General features: G+C 39.8%; 1 protein-coding gene, 1 non-coding gene and 1 pseudogene across 2 annotated transcripts in view; 2 read left to right on the forward strand and 1 right to left on the reverse strand.

Annotated features, from left to right (window-relative positions):
- WDR64 (WD repeat domain 64) overlaps window positions 1–17898 on the reverse strand; it is a 121030-nt gene that overhangs the window by 20406 nt on the left and 82726 nt on the right. The window contains exons 17-22 of the mRNA XM_070768109.1: window positions 17479–17580; window positions 16217–16286; window positions 15305–15341; window positions 14587–14729; window positions 8424–8529; window positions 1782–1840 (exon numbers count right to left, since the gene is read on the reverse strand). Coding sequence (XP_070624210.1) covers window positions 1782–1840; window positions 8424–8529; window positions 14587–14729; window positions 15305–15341; window positions 16217–16286; window positions 17479–17580 — 517 coding nt within the window. The remainder of the gene's footprint in view (window positions 1–1781; window positions 1841–8423; window positions 8530–14586; window positions 14730–15304; window positions 15342–16216; window positions 16287–17478; window positions 17581–17898) is intronic.
- Window positions 1986–3683, forward strand: LOC109570088 (protein-L-isoaspartate(D-aspartate) O-methyltransferase pseudogene; annotated as a pseudogene).
- Window positions 4239–4310, forward strand: TRNAC-ACA (transfer RNA cysteine (anticodon ACA)). Its single transcript has one exon. It is a non-coding gene; the product is annotated as a tRNA-Cys (tRNA).

Consider the following 17898-nt stretch of genomic DNA (forward strand, 5'->3'; position numbering starts at 1 on the left):
TTTATGTAGATAGATTTTGACTAGTGTATCTCTTAGACTATTGGTATTCCATGGATCATCTTTTAAACAGTATTGCCTCAAGAGAACCAGATTAACCTCTGATTTATAGACTGACTTATTAAGTTTTCACTGTAGTTGTAATCCATAACTGAATCTTGTTTAATGCATGGTACATATTAGTGTATGTAATAATGAGGCGTTTTATGACCAGAGTCCATTGTGCATTTATAAATAGGCAGCCAGATACAAACTGGAAAATCACATTGTTCAAATAAAGAGAAGGTTGAAATGAGGTTGGATAGGGAAGAATTTAGATATGTTATTAAAATAGATCCTCTTCTTTTCAATTAGTGAAAATGCTTTTAAAAATCAATCCCACTATTATTCTAATTCAGTATCAACACATAACTTTGTTTTAAATATTTTCTCTGAATTTTGAAAGGTCTCAGTTGCCAGTTTGTAGGAAGTCCGTTTGTGAAAATGTAGGTTTTGAATTGTATTTTTTATCTGCTAAAATTAATATAATATTGATAATTATCACAGATAAGAGAAAACAATTAGATAACCTTCTTCTCACACATGATTCAAGCATATGATTGTTGTTGTTCCTATCACAGCATGCCATATAGTTGATACAGTAAGTTGAAACTTAGTGCTTTCCATTTGCTGGTGGTATGTATTACATGTGGAAAGAGCATTGGATTAGAGGACAGGAACCCCGATTCTGGCTCTGTCTTCATCATTAATTATGATGTGATCCCAGGCAAGCTGCTTTCTGATTTCCCTTCTGCAAATTGAAGATAGTCATACTGAAGCTAAGTATCTGAATTTTATAAAAGCTATAATGGGTTCTTGGAAACAAAAACTCTGTAGATCAAATGAAATAATGTTTGAAACAATAAGCATTCTAAAACACTCTGCAAAGAATCCCATCCTAATCTATGTATCTATGCATTAATATCAATACCTATAATCCAGAAACAAAACATTTCTGTTTAAGCTACTATTTGGCTTTTGGATTTGAAGTATTAACTTACAGGGAAATAAGCCTATGATAAAATAGTGCTTCCTTGCTGTAGTCTTTAATTAGTTTTGAATTTTTATAATATATGTAGATATATTGGCATATCCACACACGCACACAAGAAGTGCATTTTTTGTTTGTTTGTCTTAGCCATGCTGCAAGGCATCTGGTATCTTAGTTCTCCAATCAGGGTTTGAACCCGCTCCCCTTGCGATGGGAGCATGGAATCTTAACCACTGGACTGCCAGGGAAGTCCCAGGAAGTACATATTTAAATGGTTATCAACTGACATTTACATTGCATTAACACTAAAAATAGAATAACATATTTAATCATAAGGATGATTTTAGACTATAGGGGAAGAGTTTCTTGAAAATAATAATGTCTGGGTACCAGGCGGGGCTTCTAGGAAAGGTTATGAAACTTCCTTCTATGAAGTTGTATAAGATAAAGGCAATGACTGGAGGACTGCATGATGTATGATGCTCTTAAGCTCTGGGCAGACTCTAACAAATAAGTCAAAACATGAAGCAGATGCAGAATGACCAGCGGCTTGTTTGCTCACTCAACTCATTCATCCCCTATTTTCTCCAGTAGACCACTGTTACTTGTCGTATAGCTTAAGTTTCAGTAGTATCACATATGACTTGAGAGTAGGTAGTCTTGTCCTGTATTTCTAGCTTTTGTGGCATTTGGCACAGAGAAATGCTCAGTAAATGTCTTGATTCATTAATTAAACTAAAACTGAAGTTCTTACCTTTTCATCATGAGGTGATTCCAAGAAGGAACTGATATTGCAAAGGATAACATGTCCTTCTGCATGAAATTTAAACATTGGAATTTTTAATTAGATATTCTCTTGTCTAAGTAATTATTAATACTACTCAGACTTGTTTTGATCAAGTTGTTTTGATTTAAGCATTTAAAATGGTAAGTAAAATAGTATCTGAGAGGTGTAGTGCCGCTGCAGCAGCTACAGCAGGGACTCGAGCAGGGTGGTGACCATGCGGGGGGTGGTCTCACTCTTGGAGACACCCCAGGGCACCACTGCTGCACTGGTTCTGTACCTGCTCCAAGTGTTCTTAGCGATGGCCTAGAAATGTGGTGATGCCAGCCCCTCAGAGCTAATCCACAACCTCCACAAAAATGGAATCCTCAAGGTAAAGTATTTGAAGTAATGTTGGCCTCAGACTGCTCCCACTATGCGAAATAAAACCTTTATATGGATTCTTCACAATCTATGGGGTTCCAAGCAACAATTAGTACTCCACATATGCATGCATATGTACTAGAACTTCTGTCTGATCAGCTGCATGAAGGAGCTAAAGCTGTAGGAGCTGGAAGTGAGACCCTTAAACTGCATGTTTTGCATGTATGGTTGGGTCGACTGGAAAAATCATAGGAATTGATGACATTAAACAGCTACTAAACTATTCAGTAAATAATGTTGGAAAGGATGATCCAGTGCTTTTGTTTCCAGGGAGACTGCAGCTGCTTGTGGGGGGTGGAAGATGGAGTATGCTGAAGAAGCCCCTTATGGTGCTATTCAGGAAGGAGCCACAGACCCAGCTGTGTCCCCAGGCACTAATAGACCAGTTAAAGCCTGCCAGAAGATTGATATTACAAGTGGTCTGCAAGTGAAAACCAGATATTGGAGTAATGTGGCAAGCTACGTGTTGGCAGTGTCAAAATGAAATCTCACAATGTGTGATGTGGACAGAAAGGTGATTCAGTTATATACGTATATCCTTTTTCAGATTATTTGCCATTATAGTTTGCTGCAAGATGTTGAATAATATTTCCCTGTGCTATATAGTTGTTCAGTCACTCAGTTGTGTCTGACTCTTTGCAGCCTCATGGACTGCAGCACACCAGGCTTCCCTGTCCTTCACAATCTCCCGGAGTCTGCAAGAACTTACGTTCATTGAATCAGTAATGCCATCCAGCCATCTCATCCTCTGTCATCCCCTTCTCTTCTGCCTTCAATCTTTCACAGCATCAGAGTCTTTTCCAATGAGTTGGGTCTTCACATCAGGTGGCCAAAGTATTGGAGTTTCAGCTTCAGCAACACTCCTTCCAGTGCATTTTCAGGATTGATTTCCTTTAGGATTAACTGGTTTTCTTTCTCCTTGCAGTCCACGGGACTCTCTCAAGAGTCTTCTCCAACACCACAGTTCAAAGCATCAGTTCTTCAGTGCTCAGCCTTCTTTATGGTTCAGTCGCACATCCATACTCAACTACTCAAAAAACCATAGCTTTGACTATATGGACCTTTGTCGGTAAAGTGATGTCTTTGCTTTTGAATATATTGTCTAGGTTTGTCATAGCTTTTCTTCCAAAGAGCAAGCACCTGTTGTTTTCATGGCTGCAGTCAGCATCCACAGTGATTTTGGAGCTCAAGGAAATAAAGTCTGTCACTGTCTCCATTACTGTATACTGTGTTCTACGGTAGGACCTTGCTTGTCTGTTTTATATATAGTAGTCTGTATCTGATGATCTCAAGCCCTCAGTTCAGTTCAGTTCAGTCGCTCAGTCGTGTCTGACTCTTTGCGACCCCATGAATCGCAGCACGCCAGGCCTCCCTGTCCATCACCAACTCCCGGAGTTCACTCAGACTCATGTCCATCGAGTCAGTGATGCCATCCAGCCATCTCATCCTCTGTTGTCCCCTTCTCCTCCTTCCCCCAATCCCTCCCAGCATCAGAGTCTTTTCCAATATTGACCCTAATTTATCCCTCCTCCCCCACTTTCCTGTTTGGTAACCATAAGTTTGTTTTCTGTCTCTGTGAGTCTGTTTCTATTTTGTAAATAAGTTCATTTAAATAAAGATAGCTTTAAATAAATGTTGTAAATCTACTGGTAATACTGAATGCAAACATAAATAATTGTTTTCTACAATCTCCAGAAGACTCAGGTAATTGTTAATACAAAATAATACATTGAGACTTTTGTAAGGTAACTTTGAAATGAAAAATTAGTTTTTAAAAGAGGAGACATAGAATTTAAATATTAGTATAATAGCAATATCTGGATGCAGATCTCAAGATTACAGTAGAAAATAAGGGTTGGCTGTGATAAGAAGAAGGGTAGGCTAAGCTTGAGAGAAGAAAAGAAAGCTTAGGCTTAATTCAAAAGAAGAGAGGAAATAGGAAGGAAGCATTAAAAAAATAGTGTTACATGAAAAAATTAAGACCAACTATATTGGTTATGGACTTCCCTGGTGGCTCAGATGGTAAAGCGTCTGTCTACAATGCAGGAGACCCAGGTTCAAGCCCTGGGTTGGGAAGATCCCCTGGAGAAGGAAATGGCAATCCACTCCAGTCCTGGAAAATCCCATGGACAGAGGAGCCTGGTAGGCTACAGTCTACGGGGTCGAAAAGAGTTGGACACGACTGAGCGACTTCACTTTCACTTTCATATTGGTTATAACAATAAAAGTCCCCTATAAAGAACAAATAATCCCTTTCTTCTCGTGCATGACTCCCTTTAGAATGAAGGTCAATGCCACATAACCCTTTTAAGATTATAAATAAAATCTTTACATTATTCCCAATATGCAAATAAGGGGATGGGAGTCCTCTACAGAAATCCTACAGGACTGGGGAAGCAGACTATTGGAGGGCACAGCAAAACCTTATGCCCACCAGGACCTCGGAGAAAGGAGCAGTGACCCCACAAGAGACTGAGCCAGTCTTGCCTGTGAGTGTCCAGGAGTCTCTGGTGGAGCATGGGTCAACAGTGGCCTGCTGCGGGGTCAGGGGCACTAACTAAACAGTTCATGGAGCCATGGCGTGCTGACATAAGTCCCTTTGCAGGAGGTCACCATTATGCCATTAGCCAAAACTACAAGGAGGGAACACAGCCCCACCCATCAGCAGAAAATTGGATTTAACGTTTACTGACCATGGCCTTGCCCACCAGAACAAGACCCAGATTTCCCCACAGCCATTCCTTCCTACCATGAAGCTTCAACAAGCCTCTAATCCTCATCCATCAGAGGGAGACAGAGTGAAAACCACAATCACAGGAAGTGAACCAAACTGATCACATAGATCACAGCCTTGTCTAAATCAAAGGAATTATAAGCCATGCCATGTAGGGCTACCCAAGGTGGATGGGTCATGGTGGAGAGTTCTGACAAAACGTGGTCTACTGGGGAAGGGAATGGTAAACCACTTCAGCATTCTTGCCTTGAGAAGTCCATGAACAGTGTAAAAAGGAAAAAAGATGTGACACTGAAAGATGAACTTCCCAGGTTGGTAGGTGCCCAATATGCTACTGGAGATCAATGGAAAAATAGGTCCAGAATGAATGAAGAGGCTGTACCAAAGCAGAAAGAACACCCAGATGTGCATGTCTCCTGTTGTGAAAGTAAAGTCTGATGCTGTAAAGAACAATATTGCTTAGGAACCTGGAATGTTAGGTCGATGAATCAAGGCAAATTGGAAGTGGTCAAACAGAAGATGGCAAGAGTGAACATCGACATTTTAGGAATCAATGAACTAAAATGGACTGGAATGGACAAATGTAATTCAGCTTACCATTATATCTACTACTGTGGGCAAGAATCCCTTAGAAGAAATGGAGTAGCCATCATAGTCAGCAGAAGAGTCTGAAGTGCAGTACTTAGATGCAATCTCAAAAATGACACAATGATCTCTGTTCATTTCCTTGATTACTATCACAGTAATCGAGGTCTATACCCCAAACAATAATGCTGAAGAACCTGAAGTTGAAGACCTACAAGAAGACCTTCTATGAAGACCTACAAGACCTTCTAGAACTAACACCAAAAAAGATATCCTTTTCATTATAGGAGACTGGAATGCAAAAGTAGGAAATCAAGACATACCTGGAGGAGCAGGCAAGTTTGGCTTTGGATTACTAAGTGAAGCAGGGCAAAGGCTAACAGAGTTTTACCAAGAGAACACACTGGTCATAGAAAACACCCTCTTCCAACAACACAAAAGATGACTCTACACATGGACATCACCAGATGGTCAATACCGAAATCAGATTGAGTATATTCTTTGCAGCTGAAGATGGAGTCACTATACAGTCAATGAAAACAAGACTGGGAGCTGACTGTGACTCAGATCATGAACTCCTTATTGTCACATTTAGACTTAAATTGAAGAAAAGTAGAGAAAACCACTGTGCCACTCAGGTATGACTTAAATCCCTTATACAGTGGAAGTGACAAATAGATTCAAGGGATTAGATCTGATAGACAGAGTGCCTGAAGATCTATGGACAGAGGTTCATAGCATGGAATAGGAGGCGGTGATCAAAACCATCCCCAAGAAAAAGAAATGTGAAAAGGCCAAATAGTTGTCTGATGAGGCCTTACAAATATGTGAGAAGAGAAGAGAAGCAAAAGACAAAGGAGAAAAGGAAAGATATGCCCATCTGAATGCAGCATTCCAATAAATAGCAAGAAGAGATAAGAAAGCCTTCCTAAGTGAACAATGCAAAGAAATAGAGGAAAACAGTAGAGATGGAAAGAGAATTAGAGACACCAAGGGAACATTTCATGCAAAGATGGCACAATAAAGTACAGAATGATATGGACCTAACAGAAACAGCAGATATTAAGAAGAGGTGGCAAGAATATACAGAAGAACTATACCAAAAAAAAAAAAAAAAAAATCTAATGATCCAGATAACCACAATGGTGTGACCACTTACCTAGAGCCAGACATCCTGGAGTACAAAGTCAAGTGGGACTTAGGAAGAATCAGTACAAGCAAGCTAGTGGAGATGGTGGAATTCCAGCTGAGCTATTTCAAATCTGAAAAGATGATGCTATGAAAGTGCTGCACTCAATATGCCAGCAAATTTGGAAAACTCAGCAGTGGCCACAGGACTGGAAAAGGTCAGTTTTCATTCCAATCCTAAAGAAGTGCAATGCCAAGGAATGTTCACACTACCCCACAATTGCACTCATTTCACATGCTAGCAAAGTAATGCTGACTTAGCAGCAGCAGCAGGCTTCAACAGTATGTGAACCAAGAACTCCCAGGTGTTCAAGCTGGATTTAGAAAAGGCACAAGAACCAGAGATAAAATTGCCAACAACTTTTGGAAAAACAAGAGAATCCCAGAAAAACATCTACTTCTGCTTGACTACACTAAAGCCTTTGACTGCATGGATCACAACAAACTGTGGAAAATTCTTCAAGAGATGGGAATACTCTATCACCTGACCTGCCTCCTGCGAAACCTGTGTGCAGGTCAAAAAGCAACAGTTAGAACCGGACATGGAACAACAGACTGGTTCCAAATCGGAAAAGGTGTACATCAAGGCTGTATATAGTCACCCTGCTTATTTAACTTTTATGCAGAATACACCATGGAAATGCTGGGCTGGATGAAGCACAAGCTGGAATCAAGATTGCCAGGAGAAATATCAATAACCTCAGATATGCAGATGACACCACCCTTGTGTAGGAAAGTGAAGAACTAAAGAGCCTCTTGATGAAAGTGAAAGAGGAGAGTGAAAAAGCTGGCTTAAGACTCAACATTCAAAAAATGAAGATCATGGCATCTGGTCCCATCACTTCATGGCAAATAGATGGGGAAGCAATGGAAACAGTGATAGACCTTATTTTCTTGGGCTCCAAAATCGCAGCCATGAAATTAAAAGATGCTTGCTCCTTGGAAGAAAAGGTATGACCAACCTAGACAGCATATTAAAAAGCAGAGATATTACATTGCCATCGAATGTTCATCTAGTCAAAGCTGTGGTTTTTCCAGTAATGTATGGATGTGAGAGTTGGTCCATAAAGATGGCTGAGTGCTGAAGAATTGATGTTTTTGAACTGTTGTGTTGGCGAAGACTCTTGAGAGAGTCCCTTGGACAGCAAGGAGATCAAACCAATCAATCCTAAAGGAAATCCATCCTGAATATTCATTGGAAGGACTGATGGCTGAAGCTGAAATTCCGATACTTTGGCCAATTCATGTAAAGACTTGACTCATTAGTAAAGACCCTAATGCTGGGAAAGATTGAAGGCAGGAGAAGGGGATGACAGAGGATGAGATGGTTGGATGGCATCACTGACTCAATGGACATGATTTTGAGCAAGCTCTGGGAGATGGTGATGGACAGGGAAGCCTGGCATGCTGTAGTCCACGGGGTCGCAAAAAGTCAGACACACCTGAGCAAGTGAACAACAGTCCTATACCCAATTTAATGACAGAAGAAATCATATGTCTTGCTTTAAATACAGAGCTAGAAATGAAATAGGTTCTCCTGACATCCTTTCATTCTTCTGTTTATTTGGCAGCTTGGGTATCCTTCCGTTTCAATAACTGTCACAGTGTTATCCTATATCCATTTTTATATCATGTAGGTTGTTAAGATACCTGTGGCCAGCTGCATAACAGCAGTGACTTACCCGTATTTCCAGTCAGTAGTATTCTTGTACATGAATCAGTGAACAGCGATGTCAGAGAAATGGCAGCATGTTTTGTGAAAGGTAGAATATCTTTCAGTAGTCTTCCCTGTATAAAATATGATAATAAATTATATAAACATCAGTATTGGAGTTGAGTTTATAGATAATTTATCCCAAGAGCTATATACTAATTATAATGTGATTTCTCTTCTAATTATAACATGATTTCTCTTCTTCATAATAAAAATAATTTGAAATTATGATGCTTTTGAACTGTGGTGTTGGAGAAGACTCTTGAGAGTCCCTTGGATGGCAAGGAGGTCCAACCAGTCCATCTTAAAGGAGATCATTCCTGGGTGTTCTTTGGAAGGAATGATGCTAAAGCTGAAACTCCAGTACTTTGGCCACCTCATATGAAGAGTTGACTCATTGGAGAAGACTCTGATGCTGGGAAGGATTGGGGGCAGGAGGAGAAGGGGATGACACAGGATAGATGGCTGGATGGCATCACCGACTCGATGGACATGAGTTTGAGTGAACTCTGGGAGTTGGTGATGGACAGGGAGGCCTGGTGTGCTGTGATTCATGGGTTCGCAAAGAGTCGGACATGACTGAGCGACTGAACTGAACTGAACTGATAAGGACTTATTTCCTTGAAACTAAATATTAGTAAAAGTGGGGTCAACTGTTAACTATAACCATCTAGACTCTTAACTGCACATCACCTCTATACTTGTAGGTTGTTTTCTATCACTTCCGATAACCCTCTTCATGCAGTTCCTCAACCCCTTTCCAGTGATATATTCTCCTTTTAAATAAACATGATTTTCATATTTAAGTGTTTCTCACTTACTTTAAGCCAGAATGTTGTATTTGTCCTTTCAGAAATACCTATTTTTGAATATTGGTACAAGACAGATTGCAAGAGATTCAAACTTGGCAGGTTGTTTTTCAGTGCTTAGTGTAAGTCATCACTGACTTTCATATACATTTCTGTACTTACTTGGAGAATAAAAGTCAAAACATAGGAAGAAAAATTTTGAATCTGATACTTGTTTCCTGAGATTTAGTTGGATATGATATTTTCTCCTCCTATTGTTCACACACTTTTATTATTTACCTATTTTGGAGGGAGGGCGAAATGTCACTGCTCCAATACCTGGATCGTCTCAGAGAAAATCATTGTTTACAGTATTTCATAGCATTTTCAAACCAAGAAAGTGAAGTCGCTCAGTCGTGTCCGACTCTTTGCGACCCCATGGACTGTAGCCTATCAGTTTCCTCCATCCATGGGATTTTCCAGGCAAGAATACTGGAGTGGGTTACCATTTCCTTCTCCAGGAGATCTTCCCAACCCAGGGATTGTACTTGGGTCTCCCACATTGTAGGCAGATGCTTTACCATCTGAGCCACCAGGAATCAAGAGTTTCTCACTAATAAGTTAGAATCAACTGATCAGTTGGAGGTTTTATACAGCAGACAGTATGCTGTCCTGTGTTGTTGAACCTATCTGCCATACAAAACTTGCTGTTTTCTGAGTTTCCCTCTAGAGAGGAATCCGATAAGTGATGCCATCTCCCTTGCTGTTCACCATCATCAGTCTACTCAAATCCTTACTTCTGTCATTTCTGTCCACCTAATTCAAACCCCCTGCCCTACTTTCCACCCCCAAATCATTTAAAGTCTTTCAGTAAATGAAAGTTATCTCTTCATTGTAAAGTGTTTAGGACCCTCAATATAATGTAATAACTTCTTCCAGTAGCTTGGAAAGCTAAAATTTCATGTATAGTCCACATTTCAGTGTTCTTACACTGTTTAATGATGTATTCATCATTAATATTATATGTTATTTAAATCTTAGTTTTCTGAATGCTGTTTTAAGCCAACTTTTTCACTCTCCTCTTTCATTTTCATCAAGAGGCTCTTTAGTTCTTCTTCACTTTCTGCCACAAGGGTGGTGTCATCTCTGTATCTGAGATTATTGATATTTCTCCTAGCAATCTTGATTCCAGCATGTGCTTCATCCAGCCCGACATTTCCATGATGTATTCTGCATATAAGTTAAATAAGCACGGTGACAATATACAGCCTTGATGTACGCCTTTCCCAATTTGGAACCAGTCTGTTGTTCCATGTCCAGTTCTGTGATTCCTGATGTGCATACATATTTCTCAGGAGGCAGGTCAGGTGGTCTGGTATTCCCATCTCTTTCAGAATTTTCCACAGTTTATTGTGATCCACACAGTCAAAGGCTTTGGCATAGTCAATAAAGCAGAAATAGATGTTTTTCTGGAACTCTCTTGCTTTTTCCATGATCCAACAGATGTTGGCAATTTGATCTCTGGTTCCTCTGCCTTTTCTAAATCCAGCTTGAATGTCTGGAAGTTCACAGTTCACGTACTGTTGAAGCCTGGCTTGGAGAATTTTGAGCATTACTTTGCTAGTGTGAGTTGAGTGCAATTGTGCAGTAGTTTGAGCATTCTTTGGCAGTGCCTTTCTTTGGGTTTAGAATGAAAACTGACCTTTTCCAGTCCTGTGGCCACTGCTGAGTTTTCCAGATTTGCTGGCATATTTAGTGTAGTACTTTCACAGCATCATCTTTTCAGATTTGAAGCAGCTCAGCTGGAATTCCATCACCTCCACTAGCTTTGTTCATAGTGATGCTTCCTAAGGCCCACTTGACTTCACATTCCAGGATGTCTGACTCTAGGTGAGTGATCACACCATCCTGGTTATCTGAGTCATGAAGATCTTTTTTGTATAGTCTTCTGTGTATTCTTGCCACCTCTTTTTAATATCTCCTGCTTCTATTAGGCCCATACCATTTCTGTCCTTTATTGTGCCCATCTTTGCTTGAAATGTTCCCTTGGTATCTCTAATTTTCTTGAAGAGATCTCTAGTCTTTCCCGTTCTATTGTTTTCCTCTATTTCTTTGCACTGATCATTGAGGAAGGCTTTCTTATCTCTCCTTGCTATTCTTTGGAACTCTGCATTCAAATGGGTATATCTTTCCTTTTCTCCTTTGCCTTTCATGTCTTTTCTTTTCTCAGCTATTTGTAAGGCTTCCTCAGACAACCATTTTACCTTTTTGCATTTCTTTTTCTTGGGGATGGTCTTGATCATTGCCTCCTGTACAATGTCATTAAGCTCTATCCGTAGTTCTTCAGGGACTCTATCAGATCTAATCCCTTGAATCTATTTCTCACTTCTATTGTATAATAATAAAGGATTTGGTTTAGATCATACCTGAATGGTCTTGTGGTTTTCCCTACTTTCTTCAATTTAAGTCTGAATTTGGCAATAAGGAGTTCATGATCTGAGCCACAGTCAGCTCCTGGTCTTGTTTTTGCTGACTGTGTAGAGCTTTTCCATATTTGGCTGCAAAGAGTATAATCAATCTGATTTTGGTTTTGACCATCTGTGATGTCCCTGTGTAGAGTCTTCTCTTGTGTTGTTGGAAGAGGGTGTTTGCTATGACCAGTGCGTTCTCTTGGCAAAACTCTGTTAGCCTTTGACCTGCTTCATTTTGTACTCCAAGGCCAAATTTGCCTGTTACTCCAGATATCTCTTGACTTCCTACTTTAGCATTCCAATCCCCTATACTGAAAAGGACATCTTTTTTCGGTGTTAGTTCTAAAAGGTCTTGTAGGTCTTCATAGAACCATTCAACTTCAGCTTCTTCAGCATTATTGGTCAGGGCATAGACTTGCATTACTGTGATAGTGAATGGTTTGCCTTGGAAACAAAGAGATCATTCTGTCTGTTTCTGAGATTGCATCCAAGTACTGCATTTCGGACTCTTTTGTTGACAATGATGTCTACTCCATTTTTTCTAAGGGATTCTTGCCCACAGTGGTAGATACAATGGTCACCTGAGTTAAATTCACCCATTCTGGTCCATTTTAGTTCACTGATTCCTAAAATGTCAATGTTCACCCTTGCCGTCTCCTGTTTGACCACTTCCAATTTGTCTTGATTCATGGACTGAACATTCCAGGTTCCTATGCAATATTGCTCTTTACAGCATTGGACTTTACTTCCATCACCAGTCACATCCCCAACTGGGTGTTGTTTGTGCTTTGGCTCCATCTCTTCATTCTTTCTGGAGTTATTTCTCCACTGATCTCCAGTAGCATATTGGGCACCTACCAGCCTGGGAAGTTCATCTTTCAGTGTCCTATCTTTTTGCCTTTTCATACTCTTCACGGGGTTCTCAAGGCAAGAATGCTGAAGTGGTTTGATATTCCCTTCTCCAATGGACCATGTTTTGTCAAAACTCTCCACTATGACTCATCTGTCTTGGGTGGCCCTACACGGCATGGCTCATAGTTTCATTGAGTTAGACAAGGCTGTGGTCCATGTGATCAGTGAGTTTTCTGAGATTGTGGTTTTCATTCTGCCTGCCCTCTGTGGGATAGGGATAAGAGGCTTATAGAAGCTTCCTGATGGGAGAAACTGACTGGATGGGCGGGGCCATGCTCAGTAAATCTTTAATCTAATTTCGTGTTGATGGATGGGCTGTGTTCCTTCCCTGTTGTTTGACCTGAGGCCAAACTATGGTGGAGATATTGAAGATAATGGTGACCTCCTTCAAAAGGTCCCATGCAGGCATTGCTGCACTCAGTGCCCCCAACCCTGCAGCAGGCTACCACTGACCCACACCTCCACCAGAGACTCCTGGGCACTCATGGGCAAATCTGGGTCAGTCTCTTGTGGGATCACTGCTCCTTTCTCCTGGGTCCTAGTGTACACAAAGTTTTATTTGTGCCTTCCAAGTGTCTGTTTCCCCAGTCCTGCATAAGATCTGGCAGCTCTATGGTGGGGTTAATGGTGACCTTCTCCAAGAGGGCTTATGCCCTATGCCATACCCACATTGACTGCACCCAGACCCCCTGCCCCTGGTGCACTCCATTGCTGTCTCCACAGAATACAGTCAAACACAGTTCTGGCTCAGTCTCTGTGGAGTCTCTGAGCCCTGGTGTGCACAAGGTTTGTTTGAACCCTCCAAGCGTCTCTGGCAGGTAAGGGGTTCAATTCTAAATGTGATATCACCCCTCCTACAATCTTGCTGGGGCTTTTCCTATGCCCTTGGACGTTGGGTATCTTTTTTTGGTGGGATCCAACGTTCTCCTGTTGATGGTTGTTCAGCAGTGAGTTGTAATTTTGGAGTTTTCACAGGAGAGGATGAGCACACATCCTTCTACTCTGCCATCTTCATGACTTCATCTCCATTACTTCATGGCAAGTCGATGGGGAAACAATGGAAACAGTGACAGACTTTATTTTATTTTATTTATTTTTTTGGCTCCAAAATCACTGCAGATGGTGACTGCAGCCATGAAATTTAAAAATGCTTGCTCCTTAGAAGAAAAGCTATAACCCACCTAGACAGCATATTAAAAAGCAGAGACATTACTTTGCCAACAAAGGTCCATCCAGTAGTCATGTATGGATGGGAGAGTTGGACTATAAAGAAAGCTGAGCACCAAAGAATTGATGCTTTTGAACTGTTGTGTTGGAAAAGACTCTTGAGAGTCCCTTGGACTGCAAGGAGATCCAACCAGTCCATCCTAAAGTAAATCAGTCCTGAGTATTCATCGGAAGGACTAATGCTGAAGCTGAAACTCCAATACTTTGGCCAGCTGATGTGAAGAACTGACTCGTTGGAAAAGACCCCTGATATTGGGAAAGATTGAAGATGGGAGGAGAAGGGGATGACAGAGGATGAGATGGTTGGATGGCATCATCGACTTGATGGACTTGAGTTTGAGTAAGCTCCGGGAGTTTTTGATGGACAGGGAGGCCTGGTATGCTGCAGTCCATGGGGCTGCAAAGACTTGGACACTACTGAGTGACTGAACTGATTATTTAAATATCCAATGAAATATATAGTGGGATGTATTTGTAGCTCAATGTAAAGAAAGATCGGAAATACAGTAGTTGTCTTAGCAGTTTTGATGATTTGATCTTTTGAGTTACAAAATTGACCTAAATTTTTGAGTAGTATTTTCAGTGAGTAGACTGCAAAACCAGCCATTTGGCTAGAAGATTGAACACTAATAAAATTAGATGCTATATCGAACCTTAGGGGGCTAAGGTTTATTCAATAATCCTTTTTATCTTTCCCGTTCTTTGCTGTTCCAGGTAAATGACAGGCCCTGACCTCCATAGTCCACAAGCGGAGATGTCCGTCCTCATGTGCAGTGACGAGGATAGGTGGTGGTTGAGCATCTGTTTCATTGGTGCCTCCGGGAGGCTTTTTGTCCACTGGCTGTTGCTCTCTCACAGCAACATCTGTTTGCTCACCTGTTGGAAAATTAGTGAGTTACCAGTGTTTGTTGTACTTGGCATTTCAAATTTTATAGAATATAAAAGAGGAAGCAAGTAGGAAAATAGAAAAAAAAAAAAAACTCACATTCTTTTCCCTAGAATTAAAAAAAAATTTTTTTTTTAAATCTTAGAGAACTTCAGTCAGTGCAGAGAACAAAAAACTTTTAACAAATGGAATCCTGTATTACTGGAAAAAACTAAAAGAGCTCATTTTGGGTTCTATTACAAAAGCCTCTGTACTGTACATGGTAGTTAAAACTAGGTATACATCCAGTATGAGTCCTATACAGTAAAAAAAGGCTTATGAATCTAGTATAAGCTTCAGGGCAGCAGGCTGGAGACTAAGAAGCTCAGTAGTACTTTGGATTTTTAAAATCTAAAGTTAATAGTTATAAAAGCATCATAATAATGTAAACTCTGTCTCTTAGATTACTGAATCCTATAGCACCTCAGCATTTAGTCACAAAAAAGAATATACATTAATTCTAAGTAGTCTCACCTAAACTCCCTGTGGCAAAGAAGTGAAGAAAGGGAGGCGATTTCATACTAACCTTTAAGCTCACTCTCATGTATGCTCTGTTTGCTTCCCTGAATTTGGGGAGAAAGAGAATATTTATGGTATTGTAAGGAAATGTGATACACTGAATGAATAGATTTTTGTCATAGTTAAATTTATATCTCCAAGCATTAACTTTAAAGTTACTTTACAATTAATTCTTTGAAAAGATGCATTGCAGTGATTTTCATGTTTATAAGTAGGGTATTTATAACACAGCCTTTTCCTAGTGGCTCCAGTGTAGCATAATAACGAGAGTAATTAAATACCTAGAGCTTGCTACATTCTTGGTGTATAATGTCTCTAATTCCATTAACAACCATACCAGTTAGGTTCTACTATTCCCTTTTTGTATTGCTGAAGAAATGGAAACTCAGAGGTTAAGTGACATCTCTAAAGCTTGGATTTAAGTACAAGTCTGTTTGATACATCCTTACAAGCTGATTATTTCCACTATGCTAGTGCTTTTAAAATAATTTATACAGTGAAAACTTTCCTTCAAACAAAATCTCAACTAGAAATAAAAATATATAAAAAAATATAAAATATGAAACCAAGAACACAGTTTGAAAACCATTTCATTACATTGTGTTGTAACATAATCACATGCTGTCTCTTTCCTCTGTGAAATGTATATAATACTTTTTAGCAAAAGAGATAGTCTAAAATTATTATTTAATAAGCATAAAAATAGCCTATGTAATTTATTTTATTCATGAAATAAATAAATTTATTTATTTATTATTGCATATAGGAAAGCCTTGAAAAATAGTGGGAAAAAAGATAAAAACAGTTTAGACATTGCTTTTTAGGGAAAACAAAAAAGATTTTACCTACTACGTGCAACAAATTATTGAGCAAACATTGGCAATAACAGGAAGGCACACTCTCCTTTTCTCTTGCTTACCTTGCTACTCTGTGGACCCTTGCTAGAATCACACTGGGATGAAGAACATACAGAATCCTGACTTGATCTCCTATAAGGAGAGGGAGGAAGCCCAAGGAGGAAAAGTTAAGATATTTTTTCATACTCAGAAGGTGCTCTCCTCTGTTTTAATTTAAGCTGGTTACTTTTTTTTTTTTTTTTAGCATCTCTGGATTTTAGTGTGGATACTGCTCAGGTGTAGGAAATAAAAATCTGTTCTTTCCCACTGTTACGGCTACATTTAGTCCCAGAGGCTCTGACACTGAAATGGTGAGGAGTGAGGTGGCTGTGAGGAGGCTTGGAAAACCTAGTAACTTCTGCTCTATAGTTTCTAATTCTGCTACAATGGGCTGAAAACTGGCATAGTGTTCTGGTGCAGATATATACAGATGAGGTCCTCAAAATATTCTCAGAACATTTCAAGTCAAGGAGTAAGGAAGATGTTATATTCTGGCTCACTTCTGGATGATGAGATAGTACATAAGCCTTTGATTTCTCTCCAGAGATGTGTTTTTCATTGCCTATTGAAATCAGAGCTCTCAGGCAAATATAAATAGGAAAAACACCTTTTCTTAAACTTAAAAAAAAAAAAAATCCCTTGCTCTCTTGGAATGGATGATGATTGCTCAGTTATAGCGGATGTCATATGAAACCTGCTTCCATATGATCTTTCATATTTTCCCTATAAATCTTTTTTTTTTCTGCTTTATATCAGTGCTGATAGAGTTGTATTTTAGCTGCAAGTGGGGTCAAGTGAGCAGTTTTCCTCTCTGCTGTGGGACTGAAATGGTAAGGGGAAACTGGATAACCACACGGCAATTAGATCCCCCTAGGGCCACCCATTTACAAAAACAGTAATAGGGAAGAAAGCTGAAGCCAAGTATGTCAGTCCAAATATATCTCCCCTCAGTTGTGTGTGTGTGTGCTCAGTCATTCAGTTGTGTCTGACTCTTTGTGACCCGTGGACCGTAGCCCACCAGGTTCCTCTTGTCCATGGAATTTTTCAAGCAACAATACTAGAGTGGGTTGCCATCTTCCTCCTCCAGGGGATCTTCTGGCCCCAGGGATCGAACCCACATCTCCTGCATCTCTTGCATTGTCAGGTGGAAGCTTTACCACTAGTGCCACCTGGGAAGACCCTTCTCTCAATTGTACCTTCCTAAATGCTGGGATGAGGAGAACTCTTTTTATATCATCCACTTAAGTCCCAGACAGTATTTCTTGATCAGTAAGTGCTGAGTTACCTTACACATTCAGGATTACGAAAGAGAAATAGTATGTCATTAATTCTAAAGCGTTTAGGGTCCAAATCAGGGTCTACAGTGAAGCAATCTTCTGGTCTATACCTAGGAATAAGCATACATTCACAAGATAAAAATTTACAAATAAGGTAACGTACATTATTATATATTCCACGCAGAGGTAATCAACTCCTGAAATGTTGATTATCATTGAACATGGAGAGAAAACCCAAAAGTATAGCATTTGAATTCTTTCTTAATAAACATCTATATAACAACATGATCTTTTAGTGTTTAGAAGTCTTTTAATTCAATCAGTTTGTCTATTAGTTCAGAGAGTGAACTTATACAACCTCCTGGAAGTTTCATACAGTTTAAAGAATACATTTCTACTCTTTGAATAAGTACAGTGAGAAATTAGAA

Source organism: Bos indicus, chromosome 16, assembly GCF_029378745.1.
Source record: "Bos indicus isolate NIAB-ARS_2022 breed Sahiwal x Tharparkar chromosome 16, NIAB-ARS_B.indTharparkar_mat_pri_1.0, whole genome shotgun sequence".
Lineage (NCBI taxonomy): Eukaryota > Metazoa > Chordata > Mammalia > Artiodactyla > Bovidae > Bos > Bos indicus.